This window comes from Solanum dulcamara, chromosome 4 (genome assembly GCF_947179165.1).
Source record: "Solanum dulcamara chromosome 4, daSolDulc1.2, whole genome shotgun sequence".
Lineage (NCBI taxonomy): Eukaryota > Viridiplantae > Streptophyta > Magnoliopsida > Solanales > Solanaceae > Solanum > Solanum dulcamara.
In genome coordinates, this window is record NC_077240.1 from 16,783,357 (window position 1) to 16,807,795 (window position 24,439).

General features: G+C 32.5%; 2 protein-coding genes across 4 annotated transcripts; one reads left to right on the forward strand and one right to left on the reverse strand.

The window, feature by feature from the left end:
* The first annotated feature begins 928 nt into the window (after nucleotides 1-928).
* On the forward strand, nucleotides 929-6,926 carry LOC129886666 (pentatricopeptide repeat-containing protein At1g01970). Of its 3 annotated transcripts, none has more exons than XR_008766234.1 (3): nucleotides 929-1,762; nucleotides 5,427-6,279; nucleotides 6,446-6,926. XR_008766234.1 is itself a non-coding variant. In XM_055961450.1 (3 exons), exons 2-3 carry the CDS (start codon nucleotides 1,295-1,297, stop codon nucleotides 6,204-6,206), a joined length of 1,248 nt encoding a protein of 415 aa, XP_055817425.1. In that variant the 5' UTR covers nucleotides 929-1,076; nucleotides 1,208-1,294; the 3' UTR covers nucleotides 6,207-6,926. The 3 variants fall into 3 exon arrangements, 1 of the variants encoding a protein (XP_055817425.1); XR_008766235.1 differs by having other exon boundaries at nucleotides 6,554-6,926; XM_055961450.1 differs by having other exon boundaries at nucleotides 929-1,076; nucleotides 1,208-1,762; nucleotides 5,427-6,926.
* Nucleotides 6,927-13,637: 6,711 nt separating this feature from the next.
* Nucleotides 13,638-18,854, reverse strand: LOC129884764 (LOB domain-containing protein 30). The gene is made up of 2 exons (XM_055959047.1): nucleotides 18,319-18,854; nucleotides 13,638-14,233 (listed from the first exon to the last, which is right to left on the reverse strand). The coding sequence occupies exons 1-2, from the start codon at nucleotides 18,721-18,723 to the stop codon at nucleotides 13,814-13,816; spliced, it is 825 nt and encodes a 274-aa protein (XP_055815022.1). The 5' UTR covers nucleotides 18,724-18,854; the 3' UTR covers nucleotides 13,638-13,813.
* Between the last annotated feature and the right edge of the window lie 5,585 nt (nucleotides 18,855-24,439).

Consider the following 24,439-nt stretch of genomic DNA (forward strand, 5'->3'; position numbering starts at 1 on the left):
ATATGCGGCCTGAAAAATGATGTCAAAGTACCCACAGTTATATTCGAAGACAATGTCGCGTGCATAACTCAATTGAAAGGTGGCTTAATAAAATGAGACAAAACGAAACATATTTCACCAATATTATTCTTCACACATGATCTCTAGAAAAATGGTGATATTGATGTACAACAAGTTCGTTCGAGTGATAATTTTGCAGATTTATTTACAAAAGCATTACAACCATCAACTTTTGAGAAACTAAGGTATAAGATTGAAATGCGTCGTCTCCAAAATATCAAATGAAGTTTTCATCAGGGGGAGTAAAATACGAGTTGTACTCTTTTTTTCTTATCCAAGGTTTTGTCCCACTAGGTTTTTCTAGTAAGATTTTTAATGAGGCAGCAATCAAGGCGTATTATCAGATGTGTGTACTCTTTTTTCTTCATCAAGCTTTTTCCCACTGGGTTTTTCCTAGAAGGTTTTAACAAGACACAACATCTATGGATATTCAGAATAACTATATATATTTGTTCTTTCATTAAAAAAAAAAATTTGGCGTACAAAGGAAGTGTTGTAAAATTATTGAAGGGAGTGGATGTCCATTTTAGGATGTCTCTTTCTTCCTTTGTTTTTCCTTCTTTTTCTTTCCTCTTTTACTTTTTCTTATGTTTTCTTTTCAATTTTTGTTCTCCTAATTTTCCTCCGCTAAGTTTAGTTCCCCTAATTTTACTTTTTTGCTTATAAATAAGACAACGTAAAATGCAAACGAAGAGACAATTCTTTCAATTCTCTCATTCTTTTACTATCTCTTTTTTTTATTAAATTACTAACTTAATTTATTTTATAACAATTAGTTATATTTGCTTAAACAGATAAATTTTCGATTATGAAATTCAAGCTGAAAAAGGGTCTTTAAAACCAATCCTAAAATAAAACGAAAGTAAAAATTAACCCATTATATTATCCACTTAGCCCCTCCAATTTTATTTTTCCAGGCAACGCTTCTGCTCGTTCCTGGCCGAATTAATGGTTGGCTGCTTGCAGTGAATAGTGATAATGGCAGTTTAAGGATTACAGTTGCAAAGAAAAAACGAGTAAGTTTTCTAGCATCGATGGATGACGGTGTCATCTACTTCCTGGCGACAGTGGTAACAGGTTGCCAGAAATACTAATATTTCTAAAATTTGCTGCACGGTTAAATTTTCTGCTGTCTTTCTGCTTGCAGATTACTTGAATTAGCAGAGCCCACAAAAATCTGTGGAAGAAACCCACTATTATTGCAGTGTTCTTGTATTAATATCTGATTTTTGACATGGGTTTTGTGGCATCTGATGTCTTTTCTTGTTCCACTCAAACATCTATACTAAGCAACACTATTGGAAGAATCCATCAGTATCCTTTAAAGGGTGTTTTTTTCTTGAAAAAAGTTACCAAGTTTGGGTATTGTGAGTTGGGTTTTAAGCCTTTATTAACAGTGAGTAATGTAGCAGTTCATCAGACGGGTAGTGCTGAAAACCAAGCTAATGATAAACCAAGGTATAAGTGGGTTAAGATAGGGTCTGATATTACTGAGGAACAGAAAAAGGTTATCTTGAATCTTCCACCAAAGATGATAAATAGATGTAAGGCATTAATGCAACAGATCATTTGCTATTCACCTGAAAAGGGTAGTGTGTCACTCTTGTTAGAGGCCTGGGTGAAGAGTATGAAGCCTGAGAGAGCTGATTGGCTTGCGGTACTCAAAGAAATGGACAGGCTGAATCATCCCATGTATTTGGAGGTAATGTCACTTTTTCCTCTACCACATAGTTCTTGACTTCACCCAAGTCGTGCTTGCTGCTGGCTAATGTTCACATTCATTATGAGTTTTGTTGCTTCAAGTTTGCTGGATTAGTATTCTCTGTACTCAATCGTCTATCTACCGTGGAAGATTGTTAATTACAACCATTACTTTGGCCACTTTCTAACTCAAAACGTAGTTGAAATTATGCTTGCCTTCATTAAATTTGATGGATGTGAACAGAAATGGTTGAATTTTTTTCTAGTTTCTATTGGTTGGTTGTTGTTTTTCCTCCATCTTCACCTTTTTAAGGCTCACCTGAAGGCACATTACTCAAGGGTGGTCATTTGGAGCCACCGGCGAAACCAGAAATTTTGTTAAGGGTGCTTAAGAGTGAATATATATGTAAGTAATTTCTGACATATATATACAGCATAATTTTCTAATGAAGACCACCCTTCATGCTTATGCCACTGTTTGGAACCATCTCCATCAATTTATGCTCACTGCTCAACAATTGTTGATGTCTCCTGTTACTAACTTGACAATGTTCTCTTTTCAACAATTTTCATAGGAGGTTCCGAATATAGTCTGCCAAATCATATGCATCTTTCCTTTTGTCCATTGATATGCATCTTTCCATGTCTTCCATACCTTATCCATTGATACTAATATGTTTGTTCTTTTGGTTGCCCCATTAAATATCCTTTTCTTTGGGTTCAAGTCTTCCCACATATCCTCTGTACTTTCCCCTCCTTTTGTAGTTTAGTTGGAGGGCTCACTATGGCAGCACATGAGGTTTGTCGTAATGTCTTGAAGTAGTAGTGACGTCACTTTATGGTGGATAAACTTTTGTCCTACAGGAATTTGACACCATTTCTTGTCAAACAATGTGTGTTTCCTCTTCATAAGCTTTTTTGATTTGTGGATATTCTCCTTGAAATAGCTGGTACCATTGCATTAGTTTTAATGTTAAATAGTCAGGATGCTGGAGTCAAGATGGATGAACTTGTTTTTTTGACAATCATCGTCCATTGGGTAGTAGATTAGAGATTTTATGTATTTACTTAATTTTGGATAATTAAGTGTATATTTGAGATCAATCATATGTGAATGCTTGGGACCTTTCTTCTTCTGCCCATGGTTCCATTATTCAGATAACTGTTGGCCCTTTTTGTTCATCTCCTAATTAAAGCGGAGTAGCTGGCCAGAAGATATTATTGATAAATAGGGAACATGTTGAACCCATCTAAGATCTAGCTAGAGCAATGGAATTCAGAGTCTAATAGCCTATGAGAATGTGAATGCTTGGGACCTTTCTTCTTCTGCCCATGGTTCCATTATACAGATTACTGTTGGCCCTTTTTGTTCATCTCCTAATTATTGCTGACTGGGCTTTTATACAAGTGGTTGAACATTATCTACTAGAAGGTTATTTATTGCCTTATGAGGACTATTTTATTAAGTTGTGAAAATTCTTTACTCAAATCCTTTTCTTAATTCCTAAAAGAATTAGCGACTTGACAATACCTATAAACAACTTCCTTAATCCTTACAACTGGATGATAGTGCTTTTGTTGGCACATAAGGTCCTCAAGATTCGTGATGGTGAATAAGTAGGATAACTCAGGCACATTTCTGTGGAAATTATAATTGGCGAAAAAGGCACCACTCCTTTCTAAGTTAGTAAATTTTCTCGAAAAGATAAAGGTGAGGGTATAAATTAGTCAACTCTAACGCCATCTTTTAATTACTTGTAGCAAACTTAAGACAAATGACTATTATAGAGATGTCACTTATGTTGGGATGAACTCTGTAACATTCTTTATTTGTTAACTGAGAAATCCATCTAGGGTCAATCCTTCGGACCAACCGCAGCCTTCGAAAGTTGGGTAGAATGGGCCCGCCGCTCTACCCTTCTTCACTCTATACCAGGCTTAGTTCACATGGCACAGGGGTCGAACTTGTGACCTAAGTCACAAGTTCTTCAACCTTTGCTGCTTGAACTAAGCCCTGGAGGCCACTCTGTAACATTCTTGCTACACCGCTACTGCACTTTTAAGAGAAAAATAAGTTAAGTGCAACTGCAACATCATTCTAGTGAACATCCAAACAGCTACCAGCAAAAAAATCATAAACAAGAAGTCCCTTTTGCTAAAAGTCTCATATCCTTTATAGAGTGGGGAAGAACTGTAGAAGTGAAAATATGGCTAGGCTCAAGCAATCATTCCAGGTATAGGGTTGATCTTAAAAGGTGATGTACAGTAAAATAATCAGAATTTTGGGTGAAGGGTGATCTCTAGAATGACTTGATTTTCAGTCTTGTTTACAAGTTTTCTGAACTATTTCAACCTTAAGTTGCGCATGGCTTTTCCAATGGAGTCTATATATTCTGTGTTTTTCCTTGAGAAGAGGGAGAATGGGATCAGTGTCTTCTTGTAAGATTCAACCCGAAAAAATAATTCAGTTAAATCACATTAAGGTATGTGTGAACAAGTAAAGTCCTTCAGTCTTCCTGTCAGCAAGTTTTTCTCATCTGCTTCTCAGTGCAGATGGCTTTAATAGTTGGAGTCTGTGTAATCTCCTCACTTTCTGTTAGAGGAAGTGATCTACAGTAGAATCTCTTTACTTCTAGGTAGAGTGAATTCTGAAATCTGAGCGGACTGTGAAAGATGTGATTTAAAGTCCCTCTTGTTTGTAAGTTTACTGAACAGTTTAGCTGAATGTTGCTGGTTGCATTTGCTGTCTGGCATGCATAGCTCCTCTTTTCCAGTAACCATAAAAACTTCATGACATCGTATCACAAACAACATCATTAATTTCAACCTGGGGAGATGGTGGAGGTTTTGTTGGAGGGGGGGAACAGACAAGCAATCCAAGTACTAGCTTATTCAGATAAGATGTAGGAATGCATCAAGCCAGATGCTTGGCATGTTAGTATTTGGATCCTTTTCAATCAGGAAAAGTAGAAGCATTAGAATACCATGAAGATCTTCTAGTTCATTAATGGTCCGTGAATATAGAGTTATTTTTACAAAACTTTTTCTTAGATGGTATATGTTAATCTGAACCTTGCTATGTGCCTCTGAGATTGCTGAAATTGGTTATTTATGCCTTCCCTCTCAGGAGAGTCATTTGAAGCCAGTGTTTGACTATACCTAGAAAATTCATCCATATAAAAAGCTCAATCGCCTTTCCCCGTTCTTTTAAAGGGGGTAACAATTCTGATCTTCCAAATCCATCATGTGATAATAATTAAATCTGTGGATTGTTCTCTAGTAGTTCTAGTGTTCTCTTAAAGAGCATTTGATTCTTTTTTTTCATTGTGTCATTTTTTTAATAAAGATTTATCCATCTCCTTTCATTATTAAACCCTTCAAGTGAATTAAATTGTGGCCAATCTGGCCCCAAAATTGTTGGAATCTAGGCAAATTCATTTGTTTAGTCACTATTTGATTAAGCATGATTGAAGACACATCCTTCTTTGATCCTAGTTCACTTAGAAAGCTAGGAATCAGGAACAGGGCTACAATTATTCTGAATTTTCTTGATTTCAGTGAACTATGTGCTTACTAGTCTGTCCACTAAACTTTCAACAAGTTTTTTGAATAGACAAGGAAATCAGCCAATTTATCAATTCCTTGGTGCACTTTCTGCATCTCAGGTAGCTGAATTATCCCTCTTAGCAGAATCATTTGAAGCCAATATTCGTGATTACACCAAGATAATTCATGGTTATGCAAAGCAGAATCGGCTGAAAGAAGCTGAAAGTGTGTTCTTATCCATGAAGAGTAGAGGCTTCACATGTGATCAGGTGATGCTGACAGCTTTAGTTCACATGTATAGCAAGGCTGGTAACCTAAAGTTGGCTGAAGATACTTTTGAAGAGATGAGGTTGCTTGGAGTACCATTGGATAAGAGGTCCTTTGGGTCAATTATCATGGCCTACGTCAGAGCTGGAGAGCTTGGTCAAGGAGAGGCTTTACTGAAGGAAATGGAAGAACAAGAGATCTATGCTGGAACAGAAGTTTATAAAGCACTTCTGAGAGCCTATTCGATGAGTGGTGATAGCAAAGGAGCTCAAAGGGTTTTTGACACACTCCAGTTGGCAGGAATAATACCTGATGCGACAATTTGTGGTCTGCTTATGAATGCCTATATTTTAGCTGGTCAATTGAGTGAATCTTGTATTACATTTGAAAATATGAGAAGAGTTGGCATAGAGCCAAATGACAAGTGTATCGCATTGCTATTGACAGCTTGTGAAACAGAAAACAAACTGAGCAAGGCACTTGACGTTTTGATGGATTTAGAGAGGGATGGTATTGTGCTTGGCAGAGAAGCTTCTGAATTATTGGCTCGTTGGTTCAAGAGACTTGGGGTAGTTGGAGAAGTGGAGCTTGTTCTGAGAGATTACGCATCAAACTGTGCATTACTAAACTGATGCCTTTTGCTATAGCCCGGAGTTTCTCTCCGTTGTATCTATTTGAGAAACAGTCTTGGTTTCCTATCTTCAGGTATGTAAACTTTCTCCACTAAAGAAACTGGTTTGCCAAAACCCATCTTCAGTAACTGCAGCCCATTCCCACTTCGCAATAAGAAAAAAATGGGTAGATAATCAAAGAAAACTGGAGACGAGTTTACCTTTTTTCAATCTGACTTGGTGAATATACTCGTAAATAGGTGTGTGCGCATATTTTCAAGCACAAGATAGTCTCGTCTTATGCACCGACACATATGTCAAGCTTTTTGAACCAAGTGGTTTAGTTTAGAGTTTTGGCTTTGGTTCAGGTATCTTCACCCTTGCTGTACGTCGATACAAATTACAATATACTGCCCAGGAAAGTATCACAAGTCACAGCTGCTTGTATCAACAAAACAAGCAGAGGCATGTTTTTCATATTTCTGCTAAGAGGTTGAGGGCCTAATACAATTAAGAGAAGAGTTCTTCATGTTCTTGAGGATGTATGCAAGTGTTCATGACTATACCCCCCCATAAGTGTTGGTTGATCATCTTCTTTCAGCTTCAGTTTTGGTCATGTGAAACCATTTCCTGTAGTATTTCAGTTACTTTGGAATTGAGGTGTAATTATTCTTATGGTAAAAGACTTATTACAGATCAATAAATAGATTGTTGTTTAAGTTGATGGATACAATTGGTAGCTCTCATTACTCAAATGAGCTAATTTCGAATAAACAATCCCATTAGACGGTGTACCAAAATCAAGATTTGGGAGGGTAAAATCATCTCGACTAATCCAACTCACAATCTTAAGGCTGTGTTCAGTCCAATTTTCCCATGTTTTGTTGATTAAAATTTTGGAAAAATATTCTTTTCGGGAAAATACGTTTCTTCAAAATGAGGAAAATGACATCTCGAACTCCCACTTTCACCTCTCATAGTATTTGTCTAGATTATATTCATATATTTTTAAGATAATATTTTTTGCCTACTTACCGAACAAAAATAGTAAGTAAGAAATTAAATTCACTGTTGTGAAAATGGATGTCCACCCTTTTCCTTTGCTTTTCTTTCTTTTCTCCTCATTTTTCCTTCTCCTTTTTCCTCCACTTATCTTTGTCTCCCTATGTTTTCTCTCCCCTTTGGCTATAAATTGTCATAGTTTTGCAATGAAGATTGTACACACGAATTCAATGAAAAATTCTCTTTTTCTCTTACTGTTTCTTACTATTTTTTCTTCTTATTAAATTGATAAGTTAGTTTATTTAATAATACGTTATCAGCACGAGCCTCGATCGCTTTGAGCTATATTTTTAAAAGGGTAACAAAAGGGGTAAGAATTTTATTTTCTTAAAATGTCTAATATTTCTAAACTTGAATTTATTGCTCTTGACATATCTGGAAAAGGCTACTCACCATGGGCACTAGATGCCGAAATACATCTAGAATCGATGGGTCTGGCAGACACCATCAAAGATGACAATACCGCCACCATCTTGATGAGGGATTAAAATTATAATACCTTATATTAAATGATCCCCTTAAATTGTGGAAGAATCTAAAAGAAAGATATGACCACTTGAAGTTGGTCATACTTCCACAGGCACGTCATGATTGCTAAATCTGCGATTAATAGATTTTAAAAATATAACTGAATATAATTCTGCCTTGTTTAGAATTATAGCTCAGTTAAATTTATGCGGAGAAGAAATCACTAAGCAAGATAAACTTGAAAAAATATACTCCACATTTCCACCCGTGAATATGTTCCTGCAGCAGCAATATCGCGAAAAAGGATTTAAAAAATATTCTGAATTACTTTCTCGCCTTCTGATTGATGAATGCCACAACGAACTGCTAATGAAAAATCATGATAGTCGACCGTTGGTTCTTTGTCACTCTCTAAAGTGAGTCAGACAAATTATAACCAACGAGAAAGAGGTCATGGCCCTAGTCGTGGTCGTGGTCATGGTCGAAGAAGAAATTATAATCATGATGCTCGGTTGGCATCGAGAAATGATAAGCAATACAAAAAAAAGTGAAAAGCTAGAAGTTTTACCAAAGAAAAATTCAGAAAGTATATGTCATAAATGTGGAGGTATGAGCACTGGTCGCGGACTTGCCGGTCATTAAAACGTCTGATTCAACTCAGGCATCTTTGAAGAGGGCAGAAAATAATCTAGAGACACACTTTATCTCTGAAGATAATATCGAGCCTATGCATCTGAATGTAGCTGATTTCTTCAATTTTGCTGAAGGAAATATGAATATTGATAACCCTGATAATATTTAATTTTTTTTGTATGTACTAAATAATATGTTTGTATTTTTTTAATTCATGTAAATAAATAAAATTTGTGTAATAAGCCATATTTTAATTATAATGTTTACTTGTTTTTTTTGAAGAAAAATATAAATATGCCTCAAATTTTGTTTGGATCAATGATCAATCACGAGGATATTTGTGTAATTGATAGTGGAGTAACTCATGCCATTTTTAAGGACGAGAAATATTTTTTCAACTTACTTAGAAGAAAAACAAATGTTACTACAATTTCTGATAATTCAAAAATAATTGAAGGCTCCGAAAGAGCTACTATATTTAATTTCTGCCTAAAGGGACAAAGATTGTTATAGACGATGCACTATTCTCTTCTAAATCCCAAAGAAACTTGTTAAGTTTTAAAGATATCCTTAGAAATGAATATCATGTTGAGACACTAAATGAAATGAATATTGAATATTTTGAAATAACCAAGAGTGTCTCTGGCCAGAAAAATATATTTTGAAAAAATTACCAACTTTGTCGTCTGGCCTATATTATGCAAAAATTAGTACAATTGAAGCACAAATGATCGTAAACCAAAAGTTTACTGATCTAAATACATTTGTGCTATGACATGATCAAATAGGTCATCCTGGATCAATAATGATGAGACAAATTCTTGAAAATTCAACTGGACATCCGTTAAAGAATCAAAAGATTCTTACGAATGATGAATTTTTATGCATTGCTTGTTATCAAGGCTCCAGTTGAATTTTTATGCGTTGCTTGTTATCAAGACAAATTAATTGCAGACCATCAATGCTGAAGGTTGGCATCGAATCTCCTGACTTTTTAAAGCGTATACATGGACCTATTCATCCACTTAGTGGATTGTTTAAATATTTTATGGTCCTAATAGATGTATCATCTAGATGGTCTCATGTGTGCCTCTTATCATCTCGCAATTCGGCGTTTGCAAAGATGTTAGCACAAATAATAAGATTAAGAGTGCAATTCTCATATTATCCAATTAAGGCTATTCGCCTTAATAATGTTGGAGAATTTATATTCCAAGCTTTTGATGATTATTGCTCATCAATTGGGATAAAAATTAAACATCATGTTGCTCATGTTCATACTCAAAATGGCCTTGCAGAGTCATTTATTAAACGCCTACAATTGATAGCAAGACCTCTACTAATGAAATAAAATTATCAATTACTGTTTAGGGTCATGCTATCTTACATGCAGCAACACTTGTACGACTCAAACCGATAAATTATAATAAATACTCTCCGTCACAATTAATATTTGGTCATGAGCCAAATATAGCCCTTCTACGCATTTTTGGTTGTGCGGTATACGTGCCTGTAGCACCACAAAGATGGCCCTCAACAAAGGTTGGGTATATATCATGGGTTTGACTCACACTCCATAATTCGCTACCTTGAATCATTGACATGAGACTTATTTACTGTTCAATTTGCAGATTGTCGGTTTGATGAAATAATTCTCCCACCATTAGGGGGAGAAAAAAAGGAGCTCAAAAGAGAAATTGTGTGGAAAGTTTCGTCACTATCTCATTTTGATCCACATACCCGCACATGTGAGCATGAGGTCCAGAAGATCATCCACTTACAGAAAATAGCAAATCAAATGCCAGATGCATGACTTGCAACGGATAACTAAGTCACATATCCCTACAGTGAATGTGCCTATCCAGATTGATGTCCTAAAAGAAACATCTAGTAGTATCATAACTTCTGAATCTCAAACACGCCTGAAGCGTGGTAGACCATTGGGTTCAAAGGATATAAATCCTAGAAAGAGAAGCATAAGGAATAACAAAAATGATATCACAAAATAATCTCCCGAAGAAGGTCAAGATTTAAGTAATCTTGATATTTCTGAAGAAATCAGTGAACCCGAGACTCAAGTGAATGAAGAACTTTCAATAAGTTCTACCGGTGATGAGATAAATTTAGATTGATCGAAAATTACGATTGATAATTTTTTTGCATATAATGTTTCACTTAACCTCATACAAGATAGTAAAAGTCTTGAGCCTAATTTCGTCGAAGAATTTCAATGTAGATATGATTGGCCAGAATGGCAAAAGGCAATTCAATCAGAATTAAACTCACTTGCTAAACGTGGGTTTTTTAGACATGTAGTCCAAACCCTAGAAGGTGTAAACCCCGTTGGCTATAAATGAGTTTTTGTGCGAAAACGAAATGAGAGAAATGAAATTGTTAGATACAAGGCACGCCTTGTTGCACAAGGATTCTCTCAAAGACCCGGGGTCAACTATGAAGAAACATATTCAACTGTTATGGATGGAATAACTTTTCGATATCTCATCAGTTTAACTGTACATAAAAATCTTGAAATACATCTAATGGATGTAGTTACAGCTTACCTTTATGGTTCACTTGATAATGAAATTTACATGAAAATTTCAGAAAGATTAAAATTGCCTGAAGCATATACTAAGTCTCGGGAGATGTACTCAATGAAACTGCAAAGATTATTATATGATCTGAAACAATCAGGGTGTATGTGGTATAATCGCCTTAGTAAGTTCTTGATAAATGAAGGTTATATAAATGATGTCATTTGTCCATGTGTTTTTATTAAGAAAACGGAATCAGAGTTTGTTATACTCGCCGTTTATGTTGATGACATAAATCTCATTGGAACCCCTGAAGAAGTCCAAAAGACGATTGAATATCTAAAAAAATAATTTGAGATGAAAGACTTTGGAAAGACAAAACTTTGTCTGGGTCTGCAAATTGAACATTTAGCAGACGGGGTCTTTGTCCACAAATTTGCCTACACTAAAAAAATCTTAAAACGATTTTACATAGACAAAGCACATCCATTAAGTACTCCAACGGTTTTTCGATCACTTGAAGTGAAAAAAGATCTATTTCGACCTTCAGAAGAGAATGAAGAACTTCTTGGTCCTGAAGTACCATATCTCAGTGCTATTGGTGCACTTATGTATCTTGCTAACGCAACCAGACCTGATATAATATTTTCTGTTAATTTGTTGGCAAAGTATAGTTCATCCCAACACGAAGGCATTAGAACGGTATCAAACATATTTTGCGATATCTAAAGGGTACTATTGATATGAGTTTGTTTTATAGTAACAAAGGTTGTACAGACTTTTTTGGTTATGCAGATGCGGGTTATTTATCAGACTCACATAAAGCTCGATCTCAAACATGTTATTTATTTACACACGGAGGAACTGCTATATCATGGCTATCTACAAAGTAGTCTATTGTTGCTACTTTTTCAAATAATGCTGAAATAATAGCAATTCATGGAGCAAGTAGAGAATGTGTGTGGTTGAGATTGATGATACAGTTCATTAAAGAAAGACGCGGCTTGGAAAATGATGTCAAAGTACCCACAGTTATATTCGAAGACAATGTCGCGTGCATAACTCAATTGAAAGGTGGCTTAATAAAATGAGACAAAACGAAATATATTTCACCAAAATTATTTTTGACACATGATCTCTAGAAGAATGGTAATATTCATGTATAATAAGTTCGTTCTAGTGATAATCTTGCAGATTTATTCACAAAGGCATTACCAACATTAACTTATGAGAAGCTAAGATATACTATTGGAATGCGTCGTCTCCAAAATATCAAATAAAATTTTTATTAGGGGGAGTAAAATATGAGCTGCACTATTTTTTCCTTAACCAAGGTTTTGTCCCACTGGGTTTTCCTGATAAGGTTTTTAATGAGACAGCAATCAAGGCGTATTATCAGATGTGTGTACTCTTTTTCCTTCACTAGGTTTTTTCCTTTTTGCTTTTCCTTCACTAGGTTTTTCCCTTTGTGGACGTGCTTTTCCCTTTTTGCTTTTCTTTCTTTTCTCCTCATTTTTCCTTCTCCTTTTTCCCCTACTTATCTTTGTCTCCTTATGTTTTCTCTCCCCTTTGGCTATAAATTATCATAGTTTTGCAATGAAGATTGTACACATGAATTCACTGAAAAATTCTCTCTTTCTCCTACTGTTTCTTACTATTTCTCCTTCTTATTAAATTGTTAAGTTAGTTTATTTAATAATATTCACTTAGTTTTCCATAAAACATTTTTCAAGATAACATTTTCCTTTCTGCCGAACACACACTTAGATTGCAACAAATTATAATTTACACGTTCTTCTGAAGAATCAAAATTACTTGTACCGAAATAAAGGAAGAAAAATGGTGTTATTTAAGAAATCGTAGCCTACTTGTACTTGCAACAAGAATTACTAAAACTAAAAGGGGTTTTACAGAGTGTAATGCGTGGTGTCCCAATATTATCCATTTTGAGACGTAAAAGATTCAAACTCCTCCTTAATCTGTAACCTGATAAAGATTTAATTCGTTAATGATGACCTAAAACTGGATAAATATCTAATAGTATTTGTTAATCTCAAATGCACTGTTTTGTATGTGGTTTTCTTTAATTCTTCGTCTATGCTAAGATATATATGTGTATATATATGCATGTCTCCAAATTAAATAAAGACACTAGTTAGTTAAGTTCAACAGTATTGGCCATGTCTCCCAAAGGTTGACTGATGGAGTGTATTCTGCTAAAATGATTAAGGAACAAGAGATAAACCCAAGTGATTGAAGCACCTTTGGATTGAAACTACCACACAAATGGCAAGCGCATAAATATAGATAGGTGGAACATACCAGCCTTTAAAATCATCAAACTTACGAAACGAATCGAAATTTGAGTCTATCATCTATCTAGAAGAGCCAAAGGCACAAACTAATGGAGCTAACTTAAGCTTGGTCAATAATTGTTGTGATCCTAGCCGATTCCAATGACTCACAATAAAATCTATGATCTAGAGCCGTTCGACCCATTCGAAGGATTAAATTGAGAAATAAACTATAGAATTTTTAAGATAATATTCACGATATATAGAATATATATATATATATATATATATATATATATATATATATAATTAATCAAAATTCAGAAAACTAGATATTGTACAAAGGTATACCACACAGAGAATAACTAATTAAAAGTAAGCATTATAGATCTATAACTAATATTGAATGTAATTAGTATTAATCCAAAAAAAAGTAGTACAACAAACAAAAAAAGGGGAAGGATCAAGAAAATTACAAATAGGGTAAAATTAAAGATTTTTTCATGACTTTGCCTAAGGTATTTTTTGATTAATTAAAATTGAAACCCTCATTTTTCTTAATTTTTTTTCAATATCTCATAAGTACCACTAATATTTAACATATTATAAGTCAGTACTTTTCAATAAAGTGTCTCTCTCACTTGGTCTGTGGTGGCAAAGCTGAGGATTCTGTGCATGGCACTGTTGGCGATCCATGTCTATGCAGAAGTTCACGTGCCAATTCATGAAGATCGCCGCCCCCGACTCCGGTGGACTGTGACATGTCCACCGGAGCTCTAGTGCCACCAAAGTGGCGTGGGTCCATAGGCAATGGGGGCGGCGGTCGTGGCTGTTGCATTGCCCATGAGGGTTGAACCATGGGGTCAAAAAGTGAGGATAAATCATAAGCAGCTGGCAATGATGGTCCTGCTGTTGGCAAGTCTGCTATGGAGAGTGCTGGCTGTTGGAGCATTGTTTGAGGTTGTTGTGGAGGCGGCGGCAGAGGCGGCGGTGTTGGAAGCTCCAGGGTTGCTAGGTGGGCTTGTAAGTATGAGAGTTCTGCTTGTAAATTCACTACCTGAGTCACAAAAATTAATCAAAGTAGTATTCTCGCAATTTATGTGATGGTACTTGACGGAACATGATGTTTAAAAAGAAAAAAAAAGACCTGAAACTTGTTGTCTAAAATAAGCTATAGCCTATGTAGTGATAATTCTCACACCTGCTCCCCAAGGGCGGATCTATGAGCGGGCGAGGGTGTTTACTTGAATTTGCTCGACAAAAAATTACACAATATATGAAAGTTATTTTTTTGAATTTTTTTTTAGTGTATATGTATAGACTATTTGAATCCCTTCATGAACACAAGACTATAGAATGAGTCAATGAATTAGGGAAATTCAAAATTCATTTTGAGGTTCATAGTTCAAACTTCCAAGCACTTTATTTTAATTTTTCAAACCCTCTAACGAAGGTTTGCATCCTACTATAATCCCCCTTCCTAGTGTGTGACATTCTTTTAGAACAGACTAAGAAAGAGGAGTGATATATAACATACCATACCTGGAAAATGATCAGTTTCATGAAGCACTTGTTGCAAAATTAATTATGCTTTTATTTTTCAAATTTAAAACACCACCTTATTTAGAAGGAAGGTAAGAAAGACTCTTACATGATGGGTGAACTCTCACAAAGAGTGGGGATTTGATTAAATGAAAAGATTTGGTTTAGCTAGCCAACTCGAAAGAAAAGCTATTGCATGCATATATATATATATAGTCTAAGTAACCATTTTGTAATCATGGAGATGAACTATTTGTCTACGTTCTGATGGAAGATTTAAAAGTTTTATAGCATAATTTCAATAACATTGTGAATTTTTAAGTGCGTAAGGTTATCAAATTTTATTCAAAATAAATGTTGAAAGCAAAAAAGGAAAATACTGTACAAGAAGTTATTAGTACATAAAATATCCAGAAACTAAATTCTGGATCAGCATACACTCTTTGACAAATATAACCAGGTTAGAGGCGATACAGGATTTATTTAATATTTAAGATTCTCATGAACTTGAATTAATATGTAATAATAATAATAATAATTGAGTCTACTATCAAATATATCTAGATATTTAAATCGAGTTTTGAATCCAATATAAAACATGGGCAAAGACTAATGAATTCACATGAACTATACACAGGTTACAAGCCAGATCAAAATGTACAAAAAACAAGCTGGGGGATAAATTTGTTGCCATACGATTGCCAATAATAATTAGTAGTGTCAAAATCAACTCATAAAATTATGACCTATTTAATTTGTATATATTTGGGCGGGTTAATAACTCTTTATTTTTATTAACTGGACTCATTTTGACTCGCTTAGTTCAACTTATTTTAGAACTGGAGTGATCAAGTTTTTTTAGCTCATTTCAGCCTAATCTGCTTCAGCCCAAATAACATTAAACCAAATTAATGAACCGTCCATTTATTAACTCAATTCATTTTGATATTTTCTAATTCAACCCAAACCGCCCATCTACGGCCCTACATTTAATCATCAAAGGGGCTTGGTTCTAAAGGATCCAATATTTACTTCACATTTTTCATACTTGTCCCATTTCTTTAAACCACCGTTAGTTAATGATACACTTCAATTTAAATTATACTACTCCCTTCTGTCTCAAATTATTTATCATGCTTTTTAAAAATAATTATTTTTACTTATTTTTTCTTTTTGAAAAATCAACAAACTAAATTTTATTTTTTTCAATAATTGTTCTTAAAGACTTACAAACATTTCAATCGGCGGTGATAACGAAATATTACAAATAAATTGAGAGTGAGGGAGAATATAAATTTATACGTTTTACGTAATTCAAAGCAAGGAGTTGGGGATCAGTGCATTACTGACAAATTCAAGGGAATAGAAATTGGTTTAAGTTCTTTCTGAAAGCATAAAAGTCATCTAACCAAATAATTATTCCCTCTTCCCAATACTCCAAATGATAAAATTAAAAGAGAGAAATGATCCAAATGCATTTACCTTCAAAGTCAACCAGCAGACACGGAGACAATAATCTTATTAAATCTCTATTATTGAACTACAAATTTAATTAAAAATCGCTTAATCCATTTTATGAATCAAGCTTATTATCCCGTATTCTGAAAGCAACTAAATGTAGTGAATATTAACGTTAAAAATGTTTTAAAAGGACAGGTACATCAATCAGCAGACATAATTCACTATTCTAATTAATTGAGAGATCAAAACTTAAAGTCAAGCTGCTAACAGGCCATACTTGTAACTTACTGCTCTCTCAATCTCAATTTACGTAACACGCTTTTTTTTTATTTAGTCCAAACAAGAATGTTATATTTTATAATTAAAAATAACTTAACATTAAAAAAAAAATTATCCAAAATAAAATGATTTATAGTCACACAAATGTCTAATTTCAAAAGTCTTCCTATCCATCTAAAATTTTGTGTCAAGTTAAATAGTGCCACATAAATTGGACGGATAAAGTAGTTTTCAAATTTAGAGTTTTGATGTATCATTAATAAGGTTAGAATACACCACTAATAAAATCCTTTTTAAAAGTTGTGTCAAGTCAATATGAGTCAAATAATATGAAACTGAGCAGTACTAAAAAGAGAAGCTCCTTTTAATATTTATTATTATCCTAATTGAGGAGTATCGGTTTCAACATGCTTCACAGAGAAACAACAAAAGAGTGGTCATTGTCCCTTGTGCTAAAACTAACCAAAATGTACTTTAAAGGAAGAAAACTAAAGCTATTCTATTTTTTTCTTTTTAAAGAGAAGAATATATCTATATATTTCTATGAATTTTTGAGCAAGGAGAAGAAGATTTTATGCCTATATGCCGACCATATCCTTAATAACAGCAAAATTGAAAGAGGTATGGAAGAGAAAAAGTAGAGTCACTGTTACCCACATCATCATCATAAGTTAATCAATCAAAATAACTTCTTGATTTCAGCAAAGTTTAAAACTGTTCCCTAAATGCAACACATCATGGTCCATTTCCTCTTTGTACAAGAAAATCTTGTTCAAGATCTAGAATTAAATAGTTTCAATATATATTATCTTCAATCACATATATATACTAGGATTTTAATTAATTTAATAACTAATTTATTCCACACCAAAATGTTGGAGACAAATTTACATATGCCAACTCAAAATCTTAAAACATACTCATATCGCAACCTTGAGAAGAAGTCTTTTTTAACTTACTTTTGACAACCAATGCCAGATCCAACACCATGTTCCTTAATTAATACGAAGCTAAGCTTTATTTCATACATAACACTAATGCATAAAAGCTGTCTTGTTTCACTTGTCTTAAAAAGAAATTGAATCTTGTCAATGAATACATTAAAATACTCCTTCCGTTTTAATTTGTTTGTAGTCTGGCTTTGACTAAAACTTGGAGTTTAAGAAAATAACTAAAACTGTTGAATTTTGTGATTTTAAACTAAAGATAATAGAATATACAAAATGCCCTTTAATCTTGAGTCTTAAATATGTTGGTAGAAAGTTAGAATGAAAGAGTCTCCAAAAAAAAGATATTAAAAGACAGTTTTTTAAAATGGGCTAAAAAGAAAGCAAGACAAACAAATTGAATCGGGAGAGTACTTCATTTTCAAGATCATCATAATCTTAACTCTCATTGAACTAGAGAGATTTCTTATAAATGCAAGAATACGTTTCAGAGTTTCATATTTGTAACGCATGGATAGAATATGGTTAAAAAGTTGTAATATAGATTTTTGAATACGCAAATGGGATTGTGCCTTGTATTTATCTACAAATTGAAAACATAAAGTGGAAGTAGCTAGAGTGAAGGCATTGATAAATCAGTTGTTGGAAAAAAAATGTCTAAAAGAAGAAGCAAAACGATTTGTAACGGAAGAAGAGAAGGGTGTTTTTAGTTTACCAACTTTAGTGATAAGACAGACTTAACAAAAAATAAAATAAAAACCTAAAAACTATTCTCGTGAGGTCAAATGAGTCTTTTTCAAGAAACAAAAGTTTCATATGATGAAGCATTAGCCAAATTCTACTAGTCGTGTAAGAAAACCAAATGATAATTTTCACGAATTTAAGTTATATGCGTTCACAGTTTAATACTGACCTGTTGCTGAAGAGCGAAGATATGAGCAACGCAACCATAGACGGGGTCTCGGAGTCTCGCTTGAGCTTCATAACAAATGGTGACAACAGCATCAAGCCTCTTGTGGACAGGAATATGAAGGAGAAGTTTAGAAACATTACTAGCTCCAAACACTTTGTGTACAGCTGCAAAATGTGCCGCACCTTGTTCCGAATCAAAATAAGGTGCAAAAATGCAACCGGCAACACACTTCCTTCTCAAGAATTTACAAGCACCACATGGCCCTCCTCCACCTCCACCACCACCACCACCACCACCACCTCCTACGCCGCCGCCTCCGGTGCTAGTACTTCCACTAGTCCCACCACATACTCCTCCACCCGTGGCGATGACACCACCGGTGCTACTACTAGGATTTGAAGTCATTTTCTTGGATAATTCACCTATTTTGGAACATAATTTGAAGGGGTTTGTACTTTGTAGAGAAGGAAAAAAAGAAAGGTGTGTGTATTACTAGGGTTTGGTTGGTGGTATTTGTTGGTAATAAGTTTTTTTTTAATTATATATGTATATATATATAAAAAAAAATAAAAAAAAATTATGTTGTAGTAGAAGTAGTAATAGAATATATTTAGTGGAGGAAGCTAAGAGGAGGGGAGTTTTAAACACTAAATGAAGTCTTTAAAGCCACGCGATGAAGCAAACCCCATTTAGCTGCTTGCGTGAAGCAAACATGCGATAAGCCAACTGCCTTTTTATTTATCTTCCTTCCTCTCGTGAATGTTTGGCCTTTGCTAGCTTAGCATTTAGCATTAGCAACACCCCCCACCCCACTTCCCTCATGTTTTTTTTGTTTCCTTTTAGTGATCTAAATTTCTTTTTCAATACTAGTTTTGATGTAATACAAGAGGAATACATCCAATCTTGCTTTATACTAGAGAAAAAAGGAAAAACATTGATATATGACACTAACTTACAAACTAATAATATTTTCTTTTCATTTTTATTTGTTTGTCTGATTTTGACTTGACACGAAGTTTATGAAAATAGGTACAACTTCTGCTTCTTGTTCATGGTCTTAAATATGTTATGTGAAAGTAGAATTAATGAATTATTAAAAAAGGAAAGAAACATCCTTTCTAACATGAAGAATAAGATAAACAAATTAAAATGACGGTAAGAAAATTGTTTTTTTGTGGAGAGAGAAAAAAAGAAGGTGTTGAAACGTGTCAATGGGAGTGTCTATATTAGCCTTTCTCTGCGTGTTTCAAGCTGCGTAGAGGGCAAAAGACGCCAACTATATCTCTCCCTTTCGACGTTGAAAGGGAATTCATTCTACCTCATCTTTTCATTCTTTTTTATTATAAAAAAAAAAAGTTACAAATAGAAACGGCTATGTACTCTTTTTCAATACATAAAGAGTTTGTTGGAATGACATAATTACCTAGAAAGCTACTTCGTTTTATCATTTAGTACTTTCAAGATTTGTATATTCTTGAGTTTATGAGGTATATAGACCGTCCATAAATGATCAGGTCATCCAAACAATATTTATAATCATTTCTTAAAAATTTGAAAAAATTGTAATCTTGAAAAATAAAACAAGTTATACGTTATGATGACTAAATGTGACTTGATGGCGTAAAAAGTTCCCTACACTAAAAAAATATTAAGACTATGCATGCTGATATTTAATAGTGGTAATTTAAATTGATGGAGATTTATAATATTGATGTTTATATGAAAGATGTCAAGTTTGTCGTATAACTGAAAAGGAAAAGATGTGAAATTAAGAAGAGAAAGAAGAAAGTAACAATTTTGTATTAAAAATAACATTTGTAGCAAAATCATTATCTTGGATTCTTGTCCATTGTCTAACCATATCAAGATTTGCTAATTAAGTTGGTATTGCAGCACTTTTAAATTAATATGAAAATATGTATTACATGATATTGACAGTCATCGTTTTGTTTTAATTTTAGATTTTCTCATTCAAGCGACTAATAAATTTGCTACTTATGTATCTTACCTCACTTTAAGTGAAGTCCCATCAATTGTATTTTTCCCTCTTGTAGAAAAAATTCTGACTACTAAAATACGTATGAATTAGATTAACCATTAAAAAAAAATTGTTCAGGAGAGGTACTTTTATTTTGTTTTTTATTTAGTCGAATTATTTATCAATCATATCGTGTCAGCAAAAATTAACAAAAATGTATGTTCTCAAAGAAGGCTATATTCATAGAATTATAATTTTAGCTTCACTGTATAGCTTATTTTCTTCCATTTTGTTGCATTTTCTCATTCAAACGGTAAAGTTAAAGTCCGTCAATATATTATAAAGTGCATTAAAAAATAAGGTTAATTAGACCAATAATAATTGTGGTGGAGTGATATAAATACTCATTTCTTAAATAGAGGTCTCGAATTTGAACACAACTAAATATGAAGGAACTTCTCAATTTCCAGGACAAATTTGTATTTAGATAGACTATAATAAATGAGAAACCGAAGAAAAGATGAGGGTAGATACGCCTAGAAGATGCACGCTTTGGACGTGCCTGATTCGAAATAAGTACTCCTCTATGATTGTCCTAATTATGGTGAATATTAATGTGAATCGGTATGCATTATGACTAATGTAACTTAGATGCTTACTTGATAAATTTCATGATAAGTCAATCATTCATGATCTGGCACTAAATGCGAATTACGTACTAACTCTCGAAGAATTGATTTCGTAGGTTACCCACAATTCTATTTTAGTTTTATCTCTTTTTTACCAGATATTTTCTTTTTAAATTTTATACTTAAAAAATCTGAAAAAATAATTTTCATCTATTCATTTTGTAAATGGCCAAGAGATTTTAATACTATTATGTGCGGATCATGCATTGATAATTAATCTGTAAAAGAGGCATGTTCTAACAGTAAATTAACTATATAGAGTTATATAGTATAAAAATCTTTTGCACTGTCGATTAACATATGGTTAATTAATCAATTACAATTTTATATTTCACACGAAAAATGTGACTTAGGGAATTTCTTGTAAATTAATATGGTATATAATTCAATTTTTTTTTTATTTTCTATCAATTATTTTCACTTCATGAATTGGTTGACCAATCTTTAATATGATCATATGCATAATGGAATGCATATTCTTGTAGTTCAACTCGTAATGTTGACAAATTAAGTTGTAGCTACTTTTACAAAGAGTTCCATATTTGTCGTAAATGAATAGACACGTCACTTCTAAAAATGAAGAAAAAAGAAACAGAAAAATTATTTAGGCTGTTAATTCCTGTACTAGTCATTTGTCCTTATATAAAAAGCTTGTAGGACACAAATTAAAAAAAAAAATTAAGTAGACCGCCAAATATTCTTTATCAGTATGGACAAATTCTTATTTTGTTCTTATGATTTTTGGTTAATCACATTTAATTTTTAATTAATATGTGCACTATTTTTTATTTTTCTAACGGTAAATCTGCACAAGTGATTCAATTATCAATGTAATTATGTTAAAAAAATTATTTCTCTATGTTGGAAGATAATATAATTTAAATTATAAGTAATCTTAGCATCACACATCATATATAAAGAGACCAAAAATACATATATTTAACGTTAAACGTTTTTATCTGAATATTACAAAGATCAAATTAAAATTTATCCATAATTGAGGGACTAAATGCATAATTTTTCCTATAATCTATATATATATAATAAAGGAGAAACATAAACAATATGATATGACACCGCTTTATGACCTCCACTTGGATTTATCTTTTTTATCCTTTTTTTGAAATTTTTTCCTTCATTCTTTCATTAATTAATTTGTTTAATATAATTAAATAAATTCTGTCATATAATTACTACATCTAATTATAATCTATGGGTTAAAAAAAACCTACACCTATTTCATTTTTTACTTAAATAGCATGTTTCTTCAACTTTCTCCTACCTATTTTTTTATGGCTTAACCAATTTATAAATAACAATCATATTTTTTTTTTGTTGTATTAATAACAATTTTAAAAAAAGACAGCGAAAATTGTAAAGAAAAATAAATAGTTATGCAACATAAAGTTTCTTTTTTCATGACATTTATTTGTCTTAACAAACATTTATCATAGTCAGTAATAACTTTTTTTTGATTAGGACATATGGAAGAAAATAAAATTGATAATTATTTGTATTAAAGTCCTATTAAAAGTGATAAGTAATTACTCTTTTTATTAATTTGTTAGAAAAATTCTTTTCTTCCTTTAAAATGATTTCTAAAGAACAACAACACTAATAAACTCGATGTGATTTCATAAAGCGATTTTAAAAGAGGAAAAATGTAATCAAACCTTACCTTCTATCTTTGAGAAGATTGAGATGCTATCTTTTACAATTCAATTGTCCACAAACTGATTCAAAATAAAATAACAGACTTACAAACATTACAATTTGTTTTTAAAGTCATTGTCAATCTTTTGTTCTCAAGCTTTTGTATTAAGCTCCTCATAAAATATACTATTCATCTGTGGAATTATTTTAATTTACAAATATCAACCTTTTTAATTGCATCTTACACTAATAACTTGAAAAATATATGTGTCACTAACTCATATTAAAAAAAAAACTAATTGGAGAATTTTATAATAATTTAAACGAATTGTTCACATTTAATTTTTTTGTACAAATTCACATTTAATTTTTTTCTAATAAAAAATTATTAAAAATTAATTTTTCAATATTAATTTTTAAATTTTTAATTACCGCGATGTGCGGATGAGTACACTATAATGATAAATATGATATACCATCCTAAATGAATCACTTATTACTTACTGAGCTTAGTATACTCTCTCATCTCTTAGAAGAAAAAACGAGAACTACTCTAATACTTATTTTAGGAAAATATTAAACACTATCATTGCTTTTCTATATTCATAAATTCATTTGACGTGCTCGTGATTTCTTTAATCATGAGGACTTTTAGTAGCTTTTCTAATGGTGTTAGAATATGATAATTACGTCTTAATTTTCTTTTTAACTTTAATTCTGTCAAATTGTTTCTTATATATATAAGCTTTCACAACATTAAATTGTCATGCATTTTCCTTCTTATAACACGCCCTTAGTTTCGTAGTCCAAGGAAAAATTGGTTTGTTTTAGATTTCTCACCTTATTTAATCTTTTTCTTCTAATTAAAACAGTTCCAATAAGCATAATTTACCTTATCAATAAGTTTTACATAAATTTTGACCCAAGATAATGAGAAAATAAATTAAAAGATCAATTTTTTTTTAACATTAGGTGGATGTCGTATGTGAGTATTTGCATACATATAGTAGTCAAAGGAGTTGAGTTCGAGTTAGTTTAGCAGCAAGGAATTTTTTTTTTTTTTTTTTTGGGGGGGGGGGGGGGGCGGGGGGGGGGGGGGAGGGGGGGAGGATATTTTATTAAAAAGTATATATATATTTCTAATTAAGTGGATTTTTTATTAGCTTGTATTTGATATGCAAGTAAATTAAAGTCGTGAATTTTAAATTATGATTTAAATTAGCTCTTGAATATGTTATTTGAGATCATAATTTGAATTTAAACTCAAAAATTTCTAAAAAGTGTGATTTGGGATTTTAAATTATGATTTTAATTTTTTAAAATATAAAATATTGCCCGTAAGTTTATATTTTGCAAAACAAAAACTCATTTTATATTTTTTTTTAAAAAGACTCATGCTCGGTCTGAAAAGATTGTTTGTCCCATGTGATAAAGAATTATATTAAAGAATAATTAGTTACAACTATTGTTGACTAGTGAATCTTTATAAAATTATGTGTATTTAAAAATTAGTAATCACAAACATTTATTTATAAAAGGAACATGGAAATATGATTTATCATTTCAGTGTGTTAGAATATTTCGATATCTTGTTTATGAATTATGTTTTGTTCATTTGATAAGATTGTATATGAATTGAAGAAATTTTGATAGGTTTTACAGCTTATGGGGTTTTTATGTTTATGAAAAAAAATAAGAAATTCAAATTGCATGTTCAAACTAAACTTCAACATCATATATATATTGATCTGCTTTCATATAGCATGTCAAAATGTGCCCTTATTGTTTTTAGTGTTTGGCA